This window comes from Lemur catta, chromosome 20 (assembly GCF_020740605.2).
Source record: "Lemur catta isolate mLemCat1 chromosome 20, mLemCat1.pri, whole genome shotgun sequence".
In the NCBI taxonomy this organism is placed as follows: domain Eukaryota; kingdom Metazoa; phylum Chordata; class Mammalia; order Primates; family Lemuridae; genus Lemur; species Lemur catta.
Genome location: NC_059147.1, coordinates 19,030,832 through 19,055,819, shown reverse-complemented (window position 1 = coordinate 19,055,819; position 24,988 = coordinate 19,030,832). Strand labels below are relative to the sequence as shown.

At 45.2% G+C, this 24,988-nt stretch overlaps 2 protein-coding genes across 3 annotated transcripts in view; both read left to right on the top strand.

Annotated features, from left to right (window-relative positions):
• HYDIN (HYDIN axonemal central pair apparatus protein) overlaps window positions 1-11,998 on the top strand; it is a 296,336-nt gene extending 284,338 nt beyond the window's left edge. Inside the window, exons 83-86 of the mRNA XM_045534000.1 lie at window positions 783-933; window positions 5,580-5,810; window positions 8,733-8,957; window positions 10,462-11,998. Of these exons, the coding sequence (XP_045389956.1) occupies window positions 783-933; window positions 5,580-5,810; window positions 8,733-8,957; window positions 10,462-10,950 (1,096 nt within the window). The 3' untranslated portion in view covers window positions 10,951-11,998. The remainder of the gene's footprint in view (window positions 1-782; window positions 934-5,579; window positions 5,811-8,732; window positions 8,958-10,461) is intronic.
• A 5,795-nt stretch (window positions 11,999-17,793) lies between these two features.
• VAC14 (VAC14 component of PIKFYVE complex) overlaps window positions 17,794-24,988 on the top strand; it is a 98,811-nt gene continuing 91,616 nt past the window's right edge. The window contains exon 1 of one of the 2 annotated variants that reach the window (XM_045533995.1): window positions 17,794-18,177. In XM_045533995.1, coding sequence (XP_045389951.1) covers window positions 18,074-18,177 — 104 coding nt within the window. In that variant the 5' untranslated portion in view covers window positions 17,794-18,073. The remainder of the gene's footprint in view (window positions 18,178-24,988) is intronic. The other variant, XM_045533996.1, reaches the window with a different exon arrangement.

Sequence of the window (24,988 nt, the reverse complement as noted above, 5' to 3'; positions counted from 1 at the left end):
CTCTGGAGGCTGTTAAGGGTTTCAGAGAGTCAGAGAGAAAGTTCTCTGATATGGCCGGGCATTTCCTAAACCCTAGGCCTCTGGAGAGATTTTCCTGTTTGGTGCTGTTAGTTGTAAATCTCCTAGAATGATACCTGGCACAAAATAAGTGTTCAATAAATGTTAGCTGTTACTATTGTCATAATGGTAGCCATCATTGTTATTATTGAATATCGTCTGTCTTAGCACCTAAGCCACCAGCCAGAGAAGGAAGTCCCTTGGGTCTTGTACTCACAATAGGAGTAGAGTGGAATGCAAGTATGCAAAGAGCTCAAGGCCAACCAGCCGGGTCCCCTTCTTTTATAGAGAAGGAACCAAAGACTGGGAGACAAAGCACGACATACTTGAAGGCCACATGCTTACCATAGCAGATAAAGACCCAGACCTAAGTTTGAATCCTGGTTCTGGCAATAACTAGTCATGTTACCTGGGCATGTTATCTTCCTTCTCTTGGCTTCTATTTCTATTTGGTGAAATGAAGAAAATAGTGACGTGTACCTCCTGCAGATATTTCAAGGATTAAATGCCTGTACCATATGTAGTGCACTCATTCAATACCTGGCACATAACAGGTGGTCAATAAGTGGCAGTTACTGTTTAGCGACGGAGTGAAGACTAGAACCCTGGACGCATGTGCTTTCCATCAAATCAAGAGTATACAGAGCACTTTCCCTTCTTCTGTCCTTTGGGTAAATGGTCTCATTTTCTCTCTCCTCTCTTCATGTGCTCCTGTGCTCCCCCAGATTCCGAGTCATTGTGGAAATGCTGAAACCAGAGCGGCCAGACCTAAGCATCACTATGAAGGGCCTTGATTACATTGATGTACTGTCTGGCTCCAAGAAAGACTACAAGCTGAATTTCTTCGCCTACAAGGAGGGAGTGTACACCGCAAAGGTAGCTACATGTCAAAGGCGTTGCCCTGGAACTCTGGAGGTTTGACCCTGAGGTTGAATCTGGTGTTAGGAGTAAAGATGACTGTCATTGCTCCAATACACTACAGGGTCTTTCCCACATAAGCTATTTTGCCTAATTCATTCATTGGTTCAACAAGTATCTATTGAGCATATATGCCATGTACTATACTAAGTGCTGATAACCGTAATGGCCAAAAATAGACACAGTCCTGTTCTCATGGAACACACAGTCTAGTGGAGAGAGGTGGACATTACTTAAATAATTGCACTGTGAATGTATAATTACAAAATGAGATGAGTCATTTGAAGAAAAGGTGTATGTATAGATCTGTAGTTCATGGGAGAGGTCAGGGCTGAAGATATTATCTGGAAGTTATTCATTTGGAGATGTAATTTGAAGCTATGATGGGGGATGGAATCACCAACAGAAAGGTTTTAAAGTGAAAAAAAAAGTATCTTATAACACACACAAACACACACACACACACACACACACACACCAAACAGATACTGGAAGACTCCCCCGGCAGCATGTGATCTCTTCCCCTGCAGTAACTGAGATAGGCTGCTCTAATCAGATCTACTCAGATCAGCACTCACAGACAGATAAGAATCTCTTAGAATCGAGGAATCCCAAAACAATCTAGGGGTAAAAGTCACCATAAAATAGAAACACCAGCCCAATGAATGAGAACACCTGAGAGGAAAGTTATTAAAGCCAGCAGAAGATGACTTTAATTGAATACTATTAATATCCTCAAAGGAATAAAATCATGCCCATGAGATAAGAATAAGCTCATTGTGGAAAAGAATCAGAAATGAAAAATAGAGTATCTGGAATAGAAAACCATCTAAGGAAGGCTGAGGAGTGTAACGGACTTTGAGGAAGAGATTACTAGTTAAATCAGAAGACAGAACTGAGTAATATCACAAGACCTTAGCACGTGAGGACAAAGAAATGGAAAGAATGAAAAGAAATGATAAGTGTTGGCGAGAATGTGGAGAAATTGGAACCGTCATACACTGCTGGTGGGGATATAAAATGGTGCAGCTGCTCTGGAAAGCAGTCTGGCAGTTCCTCAAATGGTTACACATACAATTACTGTATAATTGTCAGGATTCATTCCTAGGTATATACCCTAGAGAAATGAAAACATACATCCACACAAAATCCCGTGCACACATATGCATAGCCACAGTATTCATTAGAGCCAAAAAATGGAGACAACCTCATTTCCATTGATTGGTAAATGGATAAATACAATGGAATATTATTTGGCAATAAATAGAAATAGAAACTAAGTGTTGATATATGCTACAAAACATTGTGCCAAGTGAAGGAAGCCATTCACATATTTTACAATTCCATGTATATGAAATTTCAGAAGTAAGCAAATCTATAGGGGTAGGAAATAGGTTAGTGGTATGGGCTGGAGGGGATGGGGTGGGGAAAATGGGGAGTGGCTATTAGTGGGTTCAGGGTTTTGGGAGTGATGAAAATGTTCTAAAATTTATTGTGCTGATGGTTGCTCTGTTTTGTGAATAGACAAAAAAAACACTAAATTTTATACTTTACATGGTGGATTTGTGGTATGTGAATTAAATCTCAATAAAGCTGTTTGAAAAAAGAATGAAAGGAAATATGAGACAAAATATAAACCAAGAGGTTCTAATATCCACCTAATAGAAGGTCCTGAAACACAAACAAGACAATAGAAGGAAAAAAATACTTTGAAAAAAATAATCAAAGAAATATTTCCAGGACTATTGAAAAAGATTGAGTCTTCTAACTGAAGGGACCCACCCAGTTGTCAAACAGGATGAGTGAAAAAAAAGACCCCCACCTAAATGCATTAGAACAAAGTTTCATAAAACTGGGATGAAAGAGAAAGTCCTAAATGAGTCTAGAGAAAATAAAAAGAAACTATAATCACAGTAATTGCATTACAGAAGTCTGTCTGAAAGAAAAAATATATACATAATCACAGTAACATCAGACTTGTGGTGGAAACACTAAATACAGGAAAATAATGGAGTAAGCCATTCGCATTTCTCGGTGAGAATGATTTTCAATCTAGAACTCTTTTTCCAGGCAAAACTTACACATGCAAGAACTCAGAGCAACCCACCCATATACATAAACCCTGCCTAAAAAAATGCTACAAAATTGAAAATTTTTAAATCAATAAAACTTACAAAATAAGTGTATATAAGAGGAAACTATAAGGATAAAATGAACAAAGAATCAAAATTAAATTAGTAGACAATTGACAATAATTGTTGAAAAACAATCTACCATGAATATTTTATGTAATCTCAACATGGGAAAGAGCAAGGGGAGGAATAAATGAGGCAGTGAGAAACATTTCCTCATACAGGAAGAAGCGCATGGGGGAAATAAGAGACGTTTTCTCATTCAGAGAGAAGGCTAGGGAGAGAATAGAGATATTCATAAACTATAGAGGTGAACAAAAATATACATGAAGATGTGTATTAAAATGTAAGTGTATGACTTTGTCTACTTTGTCAAAGATTAGATGGCTATATGAGGAAGGTTTTAGATATCTGGAGTTCTCCTCAGCCACAAAAAACAATGGTGATCTAGCACCTCTTGTATTATCCTGGATAGAGCTGAAACCCATTCTACTAAGTGAAGTATCCCAAGAATGGAAAAACAAGCACCACATGTACTCACCATCAAATTGGTTTTAACTGATCAACACTTAAGTGCATGTCTAGTAATAACATTCATCGGGTGTCGGGCAGGTGGGAGGGGGGAAGAGGGGATAGGTATATACACACCTAATGGGTGTGGTGTGCACCGTCTGGGGGATGGACACGCTTGAAGCTCTGACTCGGGTGGGGCAAAGGCAATATATATAACCTAAACATTTGTGCCCCCATAATATGCTGAAATAAAAAAAATTTAAAAATAAATAAATAAAATGTAAGTGTAAAGACTTGGGTAAAAACAGAGTGAGCCCAGATCATGAATGTCCTTGCAGTAATGCATATTGAAATTAACAATAACAACAAACATTTTTTAAAGAATCAAAAGCGCTTCTGCTTCTGGTTATAATAAAGTAACTAGTCCTGCCACCATAAACCACTAACTATAAAACTGAACAGAATATCCGAGGCAACTCCAGCACCGGACAACAGGCAGTAGCACAATACTGTAATCCACCAAAGGGAAGGAAAACGCATGAGATGAGTCTTCATGATCATCCCGGCTCTCTGGGACAATTTCCTGACTACAGTGCGGTGAGCTACAGTCCAAGCAAAGCACAGCAGCCCCAAAGAGCTGAGGAGGCAGAACTGAGTCTGGGGCAGTCGAAACAGCTGGTTTCTACAATGTCGGACACCAGAGAGGAGGGAGCAGAGCATGGGCGAGGGGAAAGAGTCTGTGTCCCCTTACAGTTCTTGCCCAAGGTTGCCCTACACATGCACAGGGCAAGACAACGTGAGATTTACCAGAGTGATAAATTAAGGATTCACATTGTTAGCTCGAGAGCAGCCACTAAAAATTATTTTTAAATATAGCTAAGAAGCCAGTGGAGGAAAGAAAATATATTTCAAAAGATTATATATTAATCCAAAAGAAGGCAGGAAAATAGCAACAGAAAAATGAAAAATAAAATGGACAAATGCAAAATAACTAGCAAGAAGGCAGACTTCAACCCAAACATTGAAATGATTACTTTAAAAAAAACTAAACACTACAGTTAAAAGGCAGAGAGTGTCAGAAGCACTTTAAATTTAATAACACAAAGAGGTTGAAATTATAATAAAAAGCCAGACTATAGAAAGAACTAATACCACCCAATAGTAATAAGATAAACAACCCAATGTACTCAAAAGGGCATAGACTGTTTCACAAAAGTAGCCGTGTGAATGACCAATAAGCACACAAGACAGTGCTCACCATCATCAGTTACCAGGGAAAAGGACTTAAACAGTGAGCTGCGCATCTGCAAGTCAGTTGCAGGGGTGAGTGGCAGTGTAGCGTGGTAAGTGCGAACTCTGGAGTCAATCCTACCTGGATTCAAATCCTAGTTCTGCCGTTTCTGTGCATGGGACCTTGGGCAAGATACTGGACTTTGCTAAGCCTCATCTCTTAAAAAAAAAAAAAAAAAAAAGGTGAGGTGGCATAATAACAGTGCCTACAAATTATGTGGATTCAATAAGTACTTCTTCTAATGCCTGGCACACAGTAATCGTTCATGAAGTGCTAGATGCTATCGTCGCCGTCGTCATTGTTAACTAACTATTCCAGCAACGACAGTAATAGGAGTAAAGACCACTACAACTGGAACCTCTAGAGGCCTTGCTTGTCCTCCAGGGCCACCCACTGTCCGCATAGCAGACAACGCCGCTCTAGTCTCCTCTGCAGCAAGCCGAGCCTGTTTCCTACTCTCTCGCCTAGGAGGAACCAGACTGGATACCTAAGGAGAAGGGCCGGCTGACAGGGATCCAGATAGGCTGGGAGGGCTAAGCCAGCCCGGCACCTGTGCTTCAGGTCCCCAGGCAGCGCTAACAAAGAGAAGGAGCTCCTGGAAATGTGCAGAGGACCCTCGGCTAACCCCTGCTCTGCCCTCCTTCCTCCCTCTCTCGCTGTGAATGCAGGTGATCTTCCGAAATGAGGTGACCAATGAGTTCTTGTACTACACGGTGAGTTTCAGGGTCATCCCTTCAGGCATCATCAAAACCATCGAGATGGTGACCCCAGTCCGGCAGAGTGCATCGGCTTCCATCAAGGTGGAGAACCCCCTGCCCTACTCGGTGACCTTCTCCGTGGAGTGCAGGCTGCCGGACATGAGCCTGCCCTCCCAGTTTGCGGTGCCTGCCAACTCCGAGGTACGGCCCTGGGTTCCCCTGACAGCCGTGATAGAGGCTTCTGCCCATGCGGCCTCTGACGCGCGTTCCCAGGGTGGGCCAGCCCTGGCAGGAGGTGGTCAGGAAGGCAGGTGACAATCACCCTCGTGTTCCTTTCCTCATTGCTGAAGTCCTCACATGAACTAGGGGCATGTAGCTTTGGTTTGGACAGGTAAAATGGGCTTCTTTATTATGAACCTAGTCTCTACCATTTGTTTGTGTGCTTTCTTCAAACTAAAGATATTTGTCTTTTTCTTTGCTAATTATAAAAGTAGCATAGAATATAATATGTGTGGTGAAAAGGAAAGCCTAGTATATAATAGCATATCAAGTGTACCTCCTCTCTCTCTCTCTCTCTCTCTCTCTCTCTCTCTCTCTCTCTCTCTCTCCCCCTCTCCCCGCCCCCCTCAGCAGCAGAGGCTGTGATCCCTCCTTACTGTGGTCCCCAAGGATCAGCAGAAGCCTGGATCCTCCTCTAATCCTCCATGGGGAGGGCTGTGTGGCCCCAGTTCTCGTGGGTCCCCTGGCCCCAACCTCCACCCCAACTCTTGAGGTGGCCCTGGGCACCCAGTGCCACTCTGCTCTCCCTTCAAACCCCAGGGGGGGACCAAGGGCAGCTGCCCCCTGCTCCCCTGGAGTTGGGGTCAACAGTGCCACCTCAAACCCAAGGGGCACCCAATGTGCCCCAAGGGGACGCCCTGCTCTTGGCTCCCTGCGGTTTGGGGGTATAGCCAGCAACTTTTACATCTCCGCTAACGGTCACACAGACCACCCTTGGTACGATGTGGGCGAGGACTGCAGGAGGCTGTGAATACCCGGAAGTGGGGAATATTGGGCTGTCTTGAGCCTGTGCATCATAGGGAGAATTCAAATCTTCACAATATTGAGATTTCCAATCTGTGAGCAAACCTTTACTAATTTAAGTCTTATTAAATTTCTCTCAATAACGTTTTGTGGTTTTCTATGCAGAAACTTTCGTCATATTTTGTTAGATTTATTTCTAGGTTTTACGTATTTTGATGCTAATGTCAGTGGTATCTTTTTAAAATTTCATTTTCTGTTTGTTGCAAGCATCTAAAAATATAGCTGACTTTTGTATATTGACTTTATATGCAACTGTCTTCTAAAATTTACTTATTAAGAAGTTTAACTACAGATTCTTGAATTTTCTACATTTGCAGTCATATCATGGGTAAATCATCACAATTTTGTTTCTTCCTTTTTAAACATTTTCCTTTAATTTCCTTTCATGCCTTATAGCACTATCTAGCACCTCAAGAACAATGTCAAATATAATAGAACAGTGCTAGAGAGTATCTTTCTCTCATTCTTGATCTTGAAAGAAAAGCATTGAGAGTTTCACCGTTTGTTATGTTATTTGTTTTAAAGTTCTTATAGATACACTTTATCAGTTAAGGATGTCTGTTTCCTTCTATTCCTAGTTTGCTAAGAGCTTTTTTAAAAATACCGTAAATAGATGAGTTTTATCAAATACTTCTTCCACATCTATTGAGATGCTAATATGATTATTCTCCTTTCAGTCTGCCTCAGTGTAGCAATTGGTTGCTTTTTCTCTAATGTTAAACCAACTTCACAATCATGGAATAAACTCAACTTAGTCATGTAATATTCTCTTGTTTATATATTGCTGGATTCAGGTGGATAATGTTTTTATTAGATATTTTGTACCTGTGTTCAGGAGGGAGACTGCATCCAATTTTTCTTTCCTCTATTATTCTTGTTGGATTTTGTTATCAAATCTATGCTGGCTAGGGTAGGTTCCCTCTTTTCCTTTCCTCTGGAAGCATTTGTGGAATACTAGGATTCTTTCATCCTTGATTGCCTGATATAACCCACAAGTAAAGTTTATGATTCTGGAATTTCTTTAAGGGAAATTTTCTGACTATCGCTTAAATTTGTTTAATGTCTATAGGACTATGTAGGTTTGCTATATCTTCTTGGGTCTGTTTTTATAAGTTATATTTGTTTAAATATTTGTCCATTTCATCTAAGTTTTTTAATGGTGGTAAAATCATCCAAATTTTTATACTATATTCTTTTCTGTTAAACATCTATAACTTCAGTGACATCCTCTTTTTATTCTGATATTCCTCAATAAGAAGAACTAGTTATTTTGTAAAAACCTACTCATATTAAAACAAAATTTTAACTATATAAAAGTATATGAAACAGAAAATCAAAGTCCCCACAAATCCCATTTTCCCCACGCTAACATAACTGCTGATAACAATTTGGTATATATTCTTACAATCTCTTTTCTATACATGCATAGACTAACTCTTCTCCACAAAAATGAGCTCATACTTTAATATACATTTCTGGAACCTTCTTTCTTCTACTTACAGTATCATCAACACCTTTCATTTCAATGCTTATTGCCTCATCCTTTTAATGTCTACATAATATTCCACTGAAGTGAGAAAATTATAATTTATTTGACCAATCTTCCACTGTTAATGCACTTGAACTATTTCCCTTGCTTTGCTATTGTAAGCGATGCTGTTTCCTGCTTTGTTTTGCTATGGGTAGCAACAGAAGGAGGAGAAAGCCTCCCCCAAGAGATGGCAGAACCCGGGAAGCTATGGTGAGATGGGCTGTGAGCAAAGAAGGGGCCACTTGACCTTCAGTCCTCCTGCTGACACCACCACCTCATCTCCAGAAGCGTGCTTCTCAGGAGAGGACCCAGGAGCTATTTTTAGACTCACAGAGATCCCAGATATAGAAATATCTAGACTAGAGAAAGCTAGAAGAGATACAGGGGAAGGAAAGTGGGCTGGTTTGGACAGAGGATGCCCAGGCTTGAGATCAGTGTGGGCATTTGCTTGTGAAGCAGGTGATGGGCCGGACCTTCAGCATGACAGTGGCCTCTGTCTCCTCTTTCAGGGCACATTTGCATTTGAATTCCAGCCCCTGAAAGCTGGAGAAACCTTTGGGAAACTAACTTTGCACAACAGTGATCTGGGTTACTACCAATATGAGCTCAGCTTGAAGGCCCTGCCGGCACCTCCTGAAAAGCCTGTCTACTTCCAGACTGTTCTGGGCAGCAACCAAAGCGTCTATGCAAAGTTCACCAATTATACGCGGCAGAAGACAGAATACTTCTGCAGGGTGAGTACCCTGCTCCTCCCTCTGCCCATCCCTCGCCAGAAGTCTGGGTTCAAAAATAACAGGAGGAGGACACAGAAGGTGCAGAAATGCGCGACTCAGAGAGAGTCAGTGCGTCATTGTCATGGTGACCCCTGCCTAGAAGGCCTGAATCCAGCCTGGAAACTCCCAGCTAGAAACAAATAGTAGCAGGCCTGGGTTCCTCCTTTACAGACTTTCTATCTTAACAAGCTGGGGGCGGGGCAGGGGGAGCTTTGCTTCCAGCAGCACACTCAGTGGTCCACAGAGTGAGACGGCATAGGTTAGTGGCCGTGAGGACAGGCTGTGGAATCACACACACACGGGGGTCTGAACCCTGGCTTCCCCACGTACTCTTGTATGAATCGTTTATTCAAGTTCTCTAAGCTTATCTATAAGTGAAGATAATACCTCCGACCTTACAGCATTGCTGTAAGAATTTTTAAATATGAATACAAAGCCATTTTCTTAGAGCCTGGCTCCCAATACATTAGCTACCCTATCGGTTGGAATGGAGGTTTAACTACTAAAACAGAAACCCAAAATCATAGCAAAATAGTTTATTCATCTGACACATGCCAGCCTGGGCATAGGCAGCGTGAGCTGGAATGGCGGCTCCACAACATCCGGCACCCAGACGCCTTCCATCCCGATGCTCTGCTCTCTGCAGGGAGTCGCTGTGGTCCACATGGGCCACGATGGCAAACGGTGACATCCACACCCCAGCCAGCTGCACAGGGCATTGTATACACCACTCCCACTAATATTCCACTGAACAAAACTTCACAGGGCCACACCTATCAACAAGGGGAGCTGGGGCATGTAGCCTTTATACTGGGTGGCCACGTGCCCCGCTACAATCGGGGTCTCAGGATATGGTCAAGAGGCAGAAGCTGTCAATCAATCGTATCAGTCAGGAGAGGCTAAAGTTATGCTGTAGGAACTTCCTGATACCCCAGTGGCTTAAAACAAACAAAGGCTCATTTCTCATCTGTGCCATAAGAATAGCGAGGGTCCACAGGGCACTCTGCTCATCTTGGTCCCTCGGGGTCCAGGCTCAAGAGCAAGCACCACCTCAAACGTCCCCAGTCCCAGAAGCAGAGAGGAGAAACTACGTACTCTAGTGTGGAAGTGACACCTTTCACTTCCGCTCAGCCCAGTTGTCCAGCACCAGCCCCGCCCATCCACAGGGAGCCAGAACATGCAGCCTTCCATGTGCACGGAGGGAGAGAAGAACCAGAGCGGGGGAGCGGCCGGAGTGGCTGCCTTATCAACGCAATCCAGCTGTGTCTTTGGGCACGTTATTAACATCTTTGCCTCCATTTCTTTGCAGTAAAATAGGGATAATAATTAGTAACACCTTCCCTGCAAGGGAGCTATGACCTGCCCGGCTCACTCAGACATGGTGGCTTGACGTCCAGGATGGGGGCCGGTGGGGACTGGAGCTCTGGGATCCTGCGTGAGCCGAGTTCATTTGTTCCCCTTTCAGACCGACTGTGCGGACTTCCACACGGAGAGGGTCATTAGCGCAGCCCCGGGAGCCCAGGGGGGCACCGAGGTCAGCATGGAAGTCTTCTTTGAGCCCAGCCACCTGGGCGAGACCAAGGGCACCCTGAGCCTGTCGTCGATTATAGGCGGGGAGTATGTCATCCCCCTCTTCGGAGTGGCTCTGCCCCCCAAGCCCCAGGGTCCCTTCCTGATCCGAGCCGGGTACAACATAATCATCCCCTTCAAGAACGTCTTCCACCAAGTGGTGACCTTCTCCGTCATCGTGGAGAACCCGGCCTTCACCGTCCGCTCCACAGACACCGTGCGCGCCAAGAAGATCAACAACATCACCGTCTACTTTGACGGGAACCCTTCCGGCAACAAAACCCCCATCACCACCAGGCTGACCGTGAGCTGCCGCCCTGGGGAGGGCAGTGAGGCCACAATCAAATGGGTTTATTACCTGAAGGGGATCACCCCTTGGCGGTAACAGGGTCACCTGCGTCAGCCAAAAGCCATCTCCTCAGCCCTAAGACCTATGCATCGTCTTAGCCCGACAAAGAACAGAAAAAAATAATAAGAAGAAGAAGAATTCTAAAGGAACTGTTTTATCCTCCTCATTCAATTATTTCCATGTCGTGTGGTTTCCAAATATAGCTATGAAATATAAATCCCATATTAGCCATTACAGCTACACACTACAGATCTATATTTTAGAGAACTGAATCCTTGTGAGTCCCTAAATTTAATTTCTTGACATATCTGCAAAGCTCGAGTGGTTTTTAATAATCTGCATTTGTACCAAGCAGACCTAGATATCACCCCATGACCTTCCACCAGACAGCTCTTGGCCGTGCGCGGCGCTGGGCACTGCAGCTGCTTTTTAAAGTCCATAATGGTTTAACAAGCCCTTAGACGTGGCCCTATTTTGATGTGGCATTTTATCTGGCTTTCACTCAAAAGCCAAGTAAGTACCTATTTTCAAAGCAATGAACAGATAACATTAATGCCACCCAGGGACGACGCTCCCATCACTTTTTCTCTCAGCTTTTATTCCATCAGTCCCCGAATCCTTGGAGAAAGGCTAACAGAGACCACAGCTGCCCCTGCCCTCCCCAGCCCTGGGCACAGCAGGCAGAGGGGGGGACAGTGATTCTCGACCTATCTGCCCAGAACCCACCCCCTCCCCAAATTCTGATTTAATTGGTCTGGAGAGGGGCATGGTCATCTTTATATATATAACTTGTACAGCGGGGCTGAGAGCAAGTGCTAGAGATGAAAAACCACCCAGCTACTCGTGCTGCAACTGAGTCAGGAATCCCTTTTAGGAGAAGGACCACGTCCCAGTTTGATATCTTGAAACTGCACCTGTTCTGTGTGTCCCTAAAGCCTATCTAAGCCAGTGCCTTTCTCAAGCTTCCCCTCCAGGGGGCAGTGGGGCACCTCCGCAGAAGCCTCTTCCCCAGCCTTGCAGTGTGTTTTCATAGGACCGCTTCCCTGTCAGTGCCTCCTGTTGAAATAAAGATGGTTAAAGACTGGCCCTGGAGTGAATTTCTTTCTGTAGATGTACAGCTATGGCTGAGGGTCCCTGCCTCCACCCCCGATCCCCTACGGCCCACCTGCAAGAGAGGGAGGAGGCATGAAAGCAGATGGCCATTGGGGAAGGAATGCTGTAAGGAAGTGGGCCTCAAAAATGGTCCCTGGACCGGCAGCACCTGGTGATTTATTAAAATCCAAATTCTCAGTCCCCGCCCCAGACCTACTGAGTCAGAAACTCTGTGGGTGTGGCCCCGCAGTGTGTCTGTTAGTAAGCCCTTAAACCTGTTAGAGGTGTTTTTATGGATGGAGACTCTTTCTATATTGTTTGTACCTCTCACAGCCCTCAGCCCAGTACACCTGACACACAGCAAGTGCCAAATGGAGCTTTTTCTAGAATGTTTGTAAACTCAGACCTATACAGTAATCCACTGTCATCCTCAGGGGTTGTGTTCCAGGACCCCCAGTAGTAGATCCCTGACACCACAGATAGGATCGAGCCCTATATGTACTATGTTTTTCCCTATACATACATACCCTATCATAAAGTTTAATTTATAACAGAAAGAGGTTAACAATAATAATTTATAATAAAATAGAACAATTATATGCCAGCATCACTACTCTTGTGCTTTAGGACCATTATTAAGTAAAATAAGGTTCCTTGAACACATGCATGCGGTCCCATGACAGTTGTTTGGTGACCAAGATGGCTACTCAGTGATCTCCAGGCGGGTAATGTATACAGCAGGGGTATACTGGACAATGGGTGATTCGTGTCCTGGACAGGATGGAGTGGGATGGTGTGAGATTTCTTGACGTTACTAAGAACGGTGTGCAATTTAACTTATGACTTATTTCTGGAATTTTTCATTTAATATGTTCATTCCATAGTCGAACAAGGGTAGCTGAAGCCATGGATACAAGGGAACTATTGTACTTAATAGGCAATTCATTTTTGAACCCTAAACTAAAGACAACAGTAATAGGTATAAAAACAAAGAACTAGGTGATAGATTTTCCCAGTGGCTGAGTGAGCAAAGACTGCTCTAACCAACAATCTGCGAGGATGCTAAGATTAAAGAGCAAGTGGAATGACTAGCAAACACACAGTCTGTATGAGTCAGCGGTTCGCACATTTTAGTATATAGCAGGGTCCCCTGGAGGGCTCGCTGAAACACTGATTGCTGCCCCACCCTCAGAGAGTCTGATTTAGAAGGTTTGGGTGGGGCTCAAGAATTTGCATTTCTAACCCGTTCCTGGCCATGCTATTGCTGCTGTTTGTAGGGTCATGCTGTGAGAACCACAGTGCTAAAGCTGCACCCGCAGCACGGCAGGACCTCAGGCCGCACCCCAGACCTGTTGAATCAGAGTCTGCATTTTAGCAGCCCTCCAGGTGGTGGAGTGCACCTTGCAATGGTTGGGCTACTTTGGGGTCACTGACAGAACTTTGCCTTTGCCAAATCCGCAGCCCTAACTCTCTCCATTAGAGCCCAAGAAAGGAGTCTTAAGGACTGTGCTGATGACCTAGTTGGTGAAATTAGCCCTTCCCAAAATGTCCCTCCTACCACCCGCTCACAGGGGCATAGCTGGGGTGGAGGGCAGCAATTGGCCCATCACCGCATTCTTCAAACGGGACACCTTTTCCACGGTTGCAAACCTGATGTGCTAAAATGGTTGCTGAGAATGAAGAAAGGGAAGGAAGCTGTGCAAAAGCTTGGCCGACACGCCAGCACCCAGAGCACAGTGAGACTCCAAGATTCCTCTGAAGCCTGCCTGTTGATACGCTCCTTCGAGGCTGGAGGGCACCCAACCGCCACCCCAAACAGTGGCTGCTGCAGAAACTAGCCATTTCCTGGTGTCACTGCTGGGAAAACGGCGCCATTTGTAGCCTGCCTTCGGGTGGCTAGGGGCCAGAGGCCAGAGTCCAAAGCCTCCTAGCCCCTGAGAGAGGAGGAAGTCTCTTCTCCCTGGGACCAAAGCCCAGCTCAGATCCTGTCCCAGCGTGAACCCCCTTCCAGGCTGACTTGAGATCGGGTGCATTTCTTCCCTTTTGGTAGTTCCCATGCTTCCTTGGCCTCAAAAAAAAAATAACAAAATAGTTTCATATTGGCAAATTTGGAATGGCAAAGTAGCTCACCAGGAGGCTGGGTAGAAGCTTGGTGAGAACAGGCCTTCCAACACACGCTTGTGGGAGTTACATCTGAAAGAGTCCATTCTCAGCAAAGCAGACCAGGAGACCTCTACTTGGGCATGTTCAGGGAGGCTGCATGGCAGAACTCCAGGGAGCACTGTGCACAGAATACCATGAGAATGGGCTCCCTGGCCTTGGTGAACGTGCCATGCCAAGTCTAACCCCCTCTTTGGGGGCCTCAAGTCAGAGAGAGTGAGGGCCTGCCAAATCTCAAGAAAATCCCAACTGTTGGACTCCCCAAGCCTCTTATACCTTCAACCATGTTGCCATGAAACTCCAGCTAAAATTACATTGCTGTTGGAGACACTTTATTTGCACAGTTCAAGATTTGGGTACCATTTCTTACAATGTCACCAGCATCCCCTTGCTATGAGTTATACAATAACTTTTACACAACTTGTAATAGCTATTATTAATAGTTGTTACAGAGCTATTCCAAGTTCTAGAATAACAACCAGGCACCACCCAGATGCAGATGAATTATAACATAACTGTGACATGTGTGCAGCCAGGCATGTCAGCTATCCCCTAGTCTAGAAGAGTCTGTGCAGGGCTGGCCACTAGGGTCAGAGAAGGGGTGGCTTTCGGGCTTTATTCTCAGCGCCACTGCCAGTTCAATCATGCATAAATAACCTTCATTAGTTGGCATTTTCCAAGATACTGAAGAAAAAGAAACCACTTTTTCCATAAACTGTTATCAGCCAGGTCCAGGTCGGTTCTGCCCTTGTACAGTAAATCAATCACTGGTTTTGTGAAAGAGAAAATATTTAACCACAAGGCCATCGGGCAAGGAGGCAGGAGAACAGCTCTCAAATTCAACTCCTCAAAGATAAGGCTTAGGCATCTTTATGGGTTAGGGAAGTGGAGTGGGCTAAAGTATAGGGAAAGGTGATTGGCAGGGGGCAAAAATGAAGTAACAGGTTTGTTCTACAGAATCTTAGGGTTCATGGCATTCCACAGGACACTTGTGCAGAAAATAGTGGCATTATTGTGATCCGAGGATAGAGTTTTTGGCTCTCTGATGTCAAAAGGCCATTTTTGGGCATTTACACGGGCCCAGCTGAAAGGTCAGTGGTCTCAACTGATTTGAACTGGACAGGAGCTGGTCCAAGTTTCTGAAAAACAACTGCAATGACCATGGTAACTATGAAAGTTAAGTTTCAGCATTTAGCAGTGCAGCCTTCAGCTATATGGAAAAAGGGAGGAAAAAAAAAAAAGCAAGCAAGCAAGAGTACGCAGGACAGGCAAACCTGATCAAATTAACCCCTGGCTTTCAGAACTTCTGACCTAAAGGTAGGACAAAGCATTGATTTGGGACTTGAATAAGAAACTGGTTTCCTAGCAACCTGATCCAGAATGTAATTTCAGGAGGAAAAAACTCCTTCTGGTAAAAAAAAAAAAAAAAAAAAAAAATCTTCTTACTGTTTCAACTATTAAAAACCATATCACATTATGACCCTTGGGAAATTCAGTTCACTTCTAAGAAAAAGCCAAATCAAAAAGCAAAAGAAACAGATGAAATACTATATTAGATATGGGTCCAGTGGAAATGAACACACATTGGAGAAATAGACCCAAATCATTTCCATTGATTTAAATTCTTTCATTGTTTTGCATCAACCATCATCAAAATCCCAAAGACAAACTTGGAAAGACATTTGAAAATGTCCTTGGCAGTACTGCTTGGTATCAAGGTAAGAGCCATGCATTTTCTCTGAAGATGGATCTATATTTGGGACAGTTTTCAGATTGTTGATGCACATACCTTCATCCATTGAATTGTGTTGGAAAAGGTTTTAACAACTGTGAAAACCCCACCAGGAAAGGAAAAAGAAAACATGGATTTTTCTAGACACAGTATCTCTGTGACTTACTGAGTTTTGGATTAGCCCATGTGTTAGTTTTCTATCGCTGTATGACAAATTACCACAAACCTAGGAACTTAAGACAACATAAATTTATTATCTCACAGTTTCCATGGGTTAGGAGTTGAGAATGGACTGAACCTTGAGTTCTCAGCTCAGGGTCCTACAAGGCTGACATCAGAGTGCCAGCCAGCTGCAACCTCATCGGGAGGCTCAGCTAGGGAAATGTCTGCTTCCAAGCCCCTCAGTGTGTTGGCAACATGCATTTCCTCATTTCCTTGAGACCACATAACTAAATTCCCCATTTTCTTGGCAACTGACAACAGGGGACTTCTCTCAGCAACCAGAGACCACTCTCAGGTCCTTACCATGTGGCCCATCATAGTTAGTTCACATGACTGTTTACTCTTAAAAGCCAGCAGGAGAATCTCTCTCCCACTTCAAAATTTTTTTTTTCTTTTAAGGAGTCACCTGGTTAGGTCAGGCCCACCCAAGATAATCTCCCTTTTTGTTAACTGAATGTTCACTGATTGGGGACCTTAATTACATCTGCAAAATCCCTTCTGCTGTATTACACAATATAATCACGTTAGTGATAGCCCATCATATTTACAAGTCTTGCTCACACTCAAGGGGAGGGGATTATACAGGGCAGGTGCCCAAATGGGTGGGAATCTTAGGGCCCATCCTGGAATTCTGCCTACCATTGTCCCTCATTGTGTCCCTGTTTGTGATCTATGAATTAAGGATAATACTCCATTCTTAAGATTGTCATAAGCTCTATATGTGTACTTTTCACTCAAAGTACCACCATGCATTCTAAAACTGTTCATATTTAATATGCATTGAGCTCCACTGAAATCTAGCCTAAGTCCCTGTTCATTCTGAAAGCTTAGAATAAGGAACCCTGAAGCCTCTCCCCATTGCTGCATCTTTAACCACATTCTGGCCACAAATTGCTTTTTAAAATTTTACCACAGAGCTGCAATTTCAGTTCCACCATTTAGTGTGACTTCAAAGCATCCGAAGGGGTTGTTTTCCAGTGGATTCACCTGGTGACCCACAGTCAGCAGATTTGGGGGTCCTCTGCCTGTAACCCAGCCCTCCCAGAGCAGGGTAAATACACGCCGTCTTCCACACGGTGGGGTGACAGCCACTTTAGGTAACTGAGATTTTAGGCGGTAGACAGGTAGGTAGCACTGTGTTTAATTGAGAATTTACTTTAATGTCTTAGAAAAAATATATAACTACCTGTTGAAATCCATGATTTTAGTGGATAAGGAAAGCTAAAAGTAGGAATTTAAGATTTTTTAAAGTGATAATTTGAGAAAAACATTAAACAAATACTAGGACAAGTGGCCAGGATATGGCGAAAATGATGATGGTGTTACCCCACTTTGGGAAACATCGTCATACACGACATTGACTGGTAAGTGACTTAAGTAGTGAATGAACTGGTGAATTCGGTGAGTACTGAATAAATTATGCTAAGTGAATCTGACTCCAAGAAGCCCTTCTGTGTCACAGCGTTACAGAAGCCCATGACATGCCGGCAGCTGAGTGTGTGACTCGACCCCGTAAAGCACGTCTCAACCCACACTCGGACCAGGGGGCGCAGGAGACAGTGAGGGTCGGGGGTGGAGCCTGGAGGGGGCGTGGCCAACCCACCTGCGGCCGGCGTGCGGGGGCGTGGCCGTAGGGGGGCGGGTCCTCGCGGCGGAAGGCGGAAGCTGCTGAGGAGTCATGTGTCCCGAGTAACATGGCCGCTGCCCCGTGAGTGCCGCCGGCATCTGGCGGGAGAGGGTCGCTTGAGCTGTTAGGTGGCCAGGGTCAGGAGTGCAGGCGCGGGGTCTGGGCCTGGGTTCCAAGGCGCGGCGACAGAGCGAGGCAGGGGGGCCTGGGGCGGCGTGGCCCATGAGCCGGCGCCGGGGGCAGCGCGGAGCCGTAGACTCCCCTGGCACCGGCGCGGCCCCGGCAGCCGCGGGCTAAGGAGTCGCGAGGCTTCTCGAGCTACCACCATGAACCCCGAGAAGGACTTCTCGCCCCTCACGCCAAACATCGTTCGCGCCCTCAATGACAAGCTGTACGAAAAGCGGAAGGTGGCCGCGCTGGAGATCGAGAAGTAAGAGCGGCCGGGACACCTCCCTGGTTGTGCAGCCCCTGGCTGCTCTGCTCCCCGGGGGGACGCTTCACACCTTCCCAGCCAGTGTTAACTTTCCCAGGGTTCAGGCCCTTAGCGCAGTGTTTAAGAGCAGGAGATTTGGAGTCATATCTGGGAATCCCTGCTTTGCCCCCGACTGGCTGTATGGTTTGGTCCAAGTTTTTTAATGTCCTGGTGCCTTAAAGGGCTGCAGTTAGAATGAAGTGACATAATGTATGTGTGGTGCTTTGCACAGTGCCTGGCACATGGTGGGTCTTCAGTGTGGTGGCGCCACCAAAACCAGCAAATGAGAGAGTTGGCCTCTGTGATGGGAGAGAAGTCAGAGTGGGAGAATTTGCTAGTGATGTTGACCCGCCTGGTTTCTTACCCAGCTTCTGAGAGTCGGAAGGTCCTGTTAGATGACCAAGTGGAGAAATCGGATCCGAAACCTCATGATCTCAAGGTTCAGAGGGGGGTTTTATCTGTTATTACACCCAGATCAGTTGACCTTTCTTGCTTGTGCTATCTTAACTAATACATTGTATGTGTAACAGTGATCTCATCTTTTACTTTCTCTCCCAATGTACAAAACAGGGAATGTTTAACTGGGAATGTTATATTATGATTTTCTTTTTAGCTATAGTATTATTTTACTTTTGTGTATTTTTTCCCAGTCAAATCTTAGTGATAAAATCAGGTGGGTGGGTGATTTCAGAAGAGTGAAAGGAAGCAGGCTGTGAAACTGGAAGAATGCCAATGCGAGAGTCAGAAAAGGTGGACTGTAGTTCTGCCCTGTCCAGTAAGGTAGCCGCTGGCCATGCGTGACTATCTAAATTTATTTTACTAAAGATTAAATACAATTTTAAAGTTTAATTTTTCAGTCTCATTACCCATACTTCAAGTGTTCAATAGCCACATGTGGCTATTGGCTACCATATTGGGCAGCACAGATTATAGAACCTTTCTGTCATTGCAGAAATGTTGGCCTGCTCTGATCTATTCCATGGTATAACATACATTCTTTGACCTGCATTCCTTAACTCGGGGTTTCTTAACTTCAGCCTATTGACATTTTGAGACAGATAATTCTTGGTTGTAGTGGCCTGTCCTGTGCCTTGCAGGGTTTTTAGCAGTATGTCTGGCCTTTACCCACTAGATGACAGTAGCAGTCTATCAGTTGTAACAACCGAAAATGTCTCTAGACATTGCCACATGACCCCTGAGGGTACAAAATTGTCCTTGTTGAGACCCACTGCCATAATGGCTTTGGCTTTGGATTTAAGTGTCCTTCTAAACTGAAGGGTTTGAACTTTGATAAGAGGACCATCCCATGCAGTATGTCCACAACCATGTTGCTGCGTCTCTGATCAGGTACCACTTTCTTGACTGCTCGCTAATGCTAGCAAGTCTTAATGAGTATTGCCATACTGACTAGGGGGAACCTAGTGGTTTCATGTCCAGGGATTTTGTTGGCTTCGAAGTTGCCTTGACACCCAGTTTTGTTCCTCACCCACTCAGCTTCTCAGAAATATCTGGTTTTATCATAGCTTGAGTCATCTGTTGAGTCCTTGAGCATAAGTATTCATCTCAACATTATTGTGGCTTCCAGCACAACCTATATAAGTGCTGTCATTCTGCCGACAGTTCTGTATGGGTTTTTGTCTTTAATGGGGTTCATTTTTTATTGAACATTGCCCTTGATTTGTGGGATTCGGAGAAATTCAGTAGGGCCTTGACTGTGAACTCCTCGAGAGCAGAAACCCTGTGTTATTTCTTCTCAGCACTTAGCACAGTGCCTGGCGACATTTGACAAGTGGTGTCTGAATAGATGAAGGACCCTACGTGTTCTGTGGGGGAAGTAACATTGCAGTCTGAGGACCTTGCTGCCCCGAAGTGTGGCGTACACACAGCAGCATCGATATCACCTGGGAGCTTGTTAGAAAGAGACTTTCGAGCTTCACTCCAGACCTGTGAAGTCAGAATCTGTGTTTTAACAAGATCCCTGGGTGATTTGTGCACACATTAAAGTTTGAGAAGCACTGGTCTCAAAGAGCCTCTGGTGCATTTCCAGCCTTTTGCAGTCATGTTTGGAATTAGCAATGGCCGGCCAGTTTGATATGTTCCTTAGAACGTGTGTTTCACTTGTTGCTCAGAGACAGATAGGGATTTATTTATCAATACCTCACCAGCATTTTGCACATCTGAGCACTTTCTATGTGTCAGGTACGTATGGAATATTGTATATTTGAATACATTCTTCATTGGGCTTGGTCAAAGTGACCCTCAACCAAACACTATTAATTAAGCTCTCATATAGGCTGCAGGCGCCTGGTAAAAGAAGGGTCACAGTACTAGCAGTTACCTGTGTGGTGTAGGTGAGTCAGCTCACGTACCTCAGAAATGAAAGTGCTCAGTCCTGTTCTTAGGTAAGTGATCCCTCTAAGACACCCTATTTCTTGAGAGGCTGCATGGCATAGTGGTTAAGAGTAGGCTCTGGGGCCAGACAGCTGGGGTTCAAGCTCCAGTTTACTAGCTGGGTGACCATGGGCAAGCTAATTATCCCCTCTGCCTCTGTTTCCTCATCTGTAAAATGAGAACAATAATTGCATTCATAGGCGTGTTTGAGCTAATGTTGTAAAGTGCTTAGTGCAGTACTTGGCATGTTATAATTGTTATATAATATGCTATATATATAGAATTATTTCATAACTGTTCTGATTATTTATAACATATATATTACATAATTGTTATCTATCGGTAACGCTCTTATCACTATTTGATAGGCAGAATAATGATCTCCCAAAGACGTCCTACTCCCTAGAGCCTGCGAATACGTTACATTACATGGTAAGGGGGAATTACGGTTGCTCATCAGCTGACCTTCAAAGGGGAAGATTGTCCTGGATTATCCTGCTGGGCCCATTGTAACCGCAAGAGTCCTTAAATGGGAAGAGGGGAGCAAAAAGAGTCAGTGTCGGGTGATGTGATGTGAGAAAACCTAACCTGTCATTGCTGGCATCGCCGGGAGAGAGCCACCATCCCAGGACCACAGACAGCCTCTAGAAGCTGGCAAGGAAGTGGATTCTCCCCTAGGGCCTCCAGAAAGTAACTCAGCCCTGACAGCACTTGATTTCAGCTCAGTGAGACCCAGAATAATAAATTTGTGTTGTTCTAAGCCACTAAGTTTGTGGTAATGTATTACAGTAGCACATAGAAAATGGGTACAACTCTGCTGTCGCTGTTTCTAAATCTGCTACCCCTCCTAGACTGTGAGCCCCCTGAAGGCAGGGTCCACACCTTCGTGTTGCCTTCATACTTTAGTCCTTGGCAGCACGTGGCATGTGTTAGCAGAAGGCTGCAGCACTAACTGCCCATCAGGTTTGCCCCAGGCTCTCCCAGACCAGGTAGCCTACTGCCCACAGCTGCTCTGCCAGCCTGAGCCCCACAGGCACGGGAAGGTTTGATTAGGGATCCCTTTAAAGAAAAGCTCCAGCAATGGGATTTATTCATCTGCCTGAACTTACGTAACAAAGTACCACGGATTGCATGGCGTAAACAACAGAAATTTCTAATCAGAGTTCTGGAGACTGGGAAGTCCAAGATCAAAGTGCCAGTAGGGTAGATTTTTGTCCTTTTTATGGAAACAGAAAGAAAAAGAAAAAAAAAAGGTAGGTTTCCTTCCGAAAACTCTTCTCTTGGCTTCTAGGTGGCTGCCACCTCCCATGTGTGCTTGCATGACCTCGTGTTTCGGATGGGAGTTGGCACTTCTGGTGGCTCTTCTTATAAGGACACTAATCCTGTGGGATCGGGGCCCCACCCTTATGACCTCTTTTAGCCTTAATTACTTCCTTACAGGCCCTTTCTCACGTTGGAGGTCAGAGCTTCAACATGTGAGTTTGGTGGGGAGGGGACAGTTCAGTGCATAACAGTGGTCATAGTGAAACCTGGGAGTGCACGTGTAATAAAATGTTGTCTGCCCCATTTGGGGCCAGGCTCGGGGAATAGAGAAGCTTCCCTTTGGCCATTGTACATCCCTCGTCTCATTTATTTTACATGGCTGCCCTATGAGCTGGGTGGTGTTACCCCATTTCACAGATGAGGAAGCAGAGGCCCCTTGAGGTTAAGTTATCTTCCCATTGTTTCACAGCTAGAACCTGGCCAGAAAACCCGGGTTCATCAGCATCTCAAAAGGCTTCCCCACTACGTGAATGTTTTCTCTCTACGAAAAATGGGGCATTCATGTGATAAAAGAAATTTTCAAACTTGGACATCTCCATGGTGGTTTTAGCTGCCACTCTCAGTTCTCCAGAGCCTGTCTGCTTAGGTGACAGAGCCAGTACTGCATATGGCGTTCCAATGAGGGCTTAAAACCACTAATAAGAGGGGGTTTTATCACAACGACAGGCATCTCAGACAGTAAAAATGCAGAGAGATGGATGCTGGCTTCAACTGAGGGACCCCCGGATCCCGACTGTCAAGACCTCTAGCATGGTGTTAAGTGACCAGCATCTGTTGGCTAAATGTTGTGAGCCTGTTGTGCACAAGGCCTGGAGAGCTTTTCCCCCCACAACCTCATTCCAACACAACCACACAATTTCCTAAAGGATAAGACACTCAGGTTAAGATTTTTAGAATGACTGTTTCGGATTTTGTGGGTTCTCGATTTTAGGGGACATAGTCATTGATCAGTCCTAATGAAAAGGTTGGTAGACCCCAGGCTGTGCTCTAGGAAAGGCTAACGTGGAGGAGAAATGCTGGCAGGCGTCTGATAAACGTGCTGGGTGCTCGCTGTGCCAGGCATTGCGAGGGCAGGGCCCGTGCGTCTCACTGCTGGCTGGGAGAGACGGCGCCCTTGGTGGTCAAGTCTCTAGCGTTCCCGAACTTGGAGTTCAAAAGCCCTGCAGGAAGGCCCAGAGAGGGCTGGTGGAAGCCCATCCTCAATCAGGCCTTGCGGCCTGCTGGGGGTGGGGACAAGGGGTCCCCGGAGCTCTGTGATCAGGTAAAGGTTGAACTGTACAGTGTGACCTGGATCGTTTTTTAGCCAACCGCCTCTGTGGGGAAGACACAATAGTCATGCGTCACTTAAGGGGGATATATTCTGAGAAATGTGTCATCAGGCGATTTTGTCCTTGTGCAAACATTACAGAGTGCGCTTACACAAACCTAGAGGGTACGGCCTGCTGCACACCTAGGCTATATGGTGTCGCCTGTATGGCGTGTTACTGTACTAAGTGCTGGAAGCAACTGTAACACAATGGTAAGGATTTGTGTTATCTCAACATATGTAAATATAGAAAAGATTCAGTACAAATACCACACTACAATCTTATGCAACCACTGCAGTATGTGCAGTCTGTTGTTGACCAAATCGGCCTATTGGCACAAGACTATATTTATTCCCAAGTGACTTGAGGCAGTTTAGGGAATGCCAGTCAGAATGCCACCCACCCCGGCTGCTTATCAGAGTGGGACCCTTGGCAGATTGCTTCATCCAGGCATCACAGGGGCTGTGTCCTGCCCACAGACCTGTTTGGTTTGGCCTGGGTCACAGAGTATTTTAGATTGAGAAATTTCACAGTGAAATTCGGATCTCTGCCTTCCCTGAAAGAGTTGGGAGATGCGGCTCTGTGGGGCCCACGTTCCCACGTAGCCGATCAGCGGGACCTTTGCTACCTGCGTTGGCGAGTTCCCCAGCGCCCGTCTCACCTCCCTGGGCCGCCTCCTTGGTATCTCCTGCCTGGCCGCTGTGAGCACCTGACTTAGTGGCCTCTGGTTTAACCTCCCTGTGCCTCGGTTTCCTTATCTTAAAAAAATGCACCTTGAAACATGCTAAGTAAAGAAGGCAGTCACAAAAGGCCACATACTGTATGATGCCATTTATGTGAAATGTCCAGAATAGGCACATCTGTAGACACAAAAAAGTAGGTTAGTGCTTGCCAGGGGCTCCGGAGGTTGGGGGGAAATGGGGAGTGACCGCTGTTGGGCACAAGGTTTCTTTTGGAGATGGTAAAAGTGTTCTAACCTTGATTATGGTGATAGTTGTACAACTTTGTGAATACACTAAAAGCCACTGACTTTTAAAAGAGTGAATTTATGGTATGTGAATTGTTTCTCAATTTTTAAAATAATGTCAGTGGTATTTTGCTGCTGTGTGAGGGAAGCGTTCGTTAAGTGGTCACAATTATTGTCACCTGAGATCAAAACAGGCCTCCTGCTCTGCCTCTGACGCTTGTTTCTCCTTTGTTGTTTTCCTACGGGTTGTATCCGGTGGATGCCCAGTGTATGTTCCATCAGTTCATTCCGAGGCCTTTTCAGAAGGTCTTTGTCCCTTGCTCAGCAGCAGATGTGCTGGTTTTCCCATCCCGTTATTGGAGACTGGTGAGCAAATGGAAACCAAATTACGTAAATACTCAGCAGAGCAGATGGAGATGTTTACCCGGATTCTCTGAGGGACGCTGCTGCCCGGGTGTGCCGTCGGAATGTGGTATGTCGCACGGGGAACTGGAAGGGATAGTTGGACTTGCCAGGGGGAGAGAAGGCAGGAGCCCCAAGTCCATGCTGAAAGTTTCACGTTGCAGGAATAACTGTTAGCTCTGGGTTTATCTTTCTATCTGTCTTGGAGCCAGCAGCAGAGCAGGTGCTCGGCCAACATGTATTGAATGAACACGATCTCGCACGGTGGATGTAAGATCCAGCCTCCCTGCATCTGACTTTGCACTAGGACTGTCGCTGAGCATGTGCAGTGCAGAGCACATTATGTGCCTTATCTAGTTTAATACTCTAAAAACAGTAT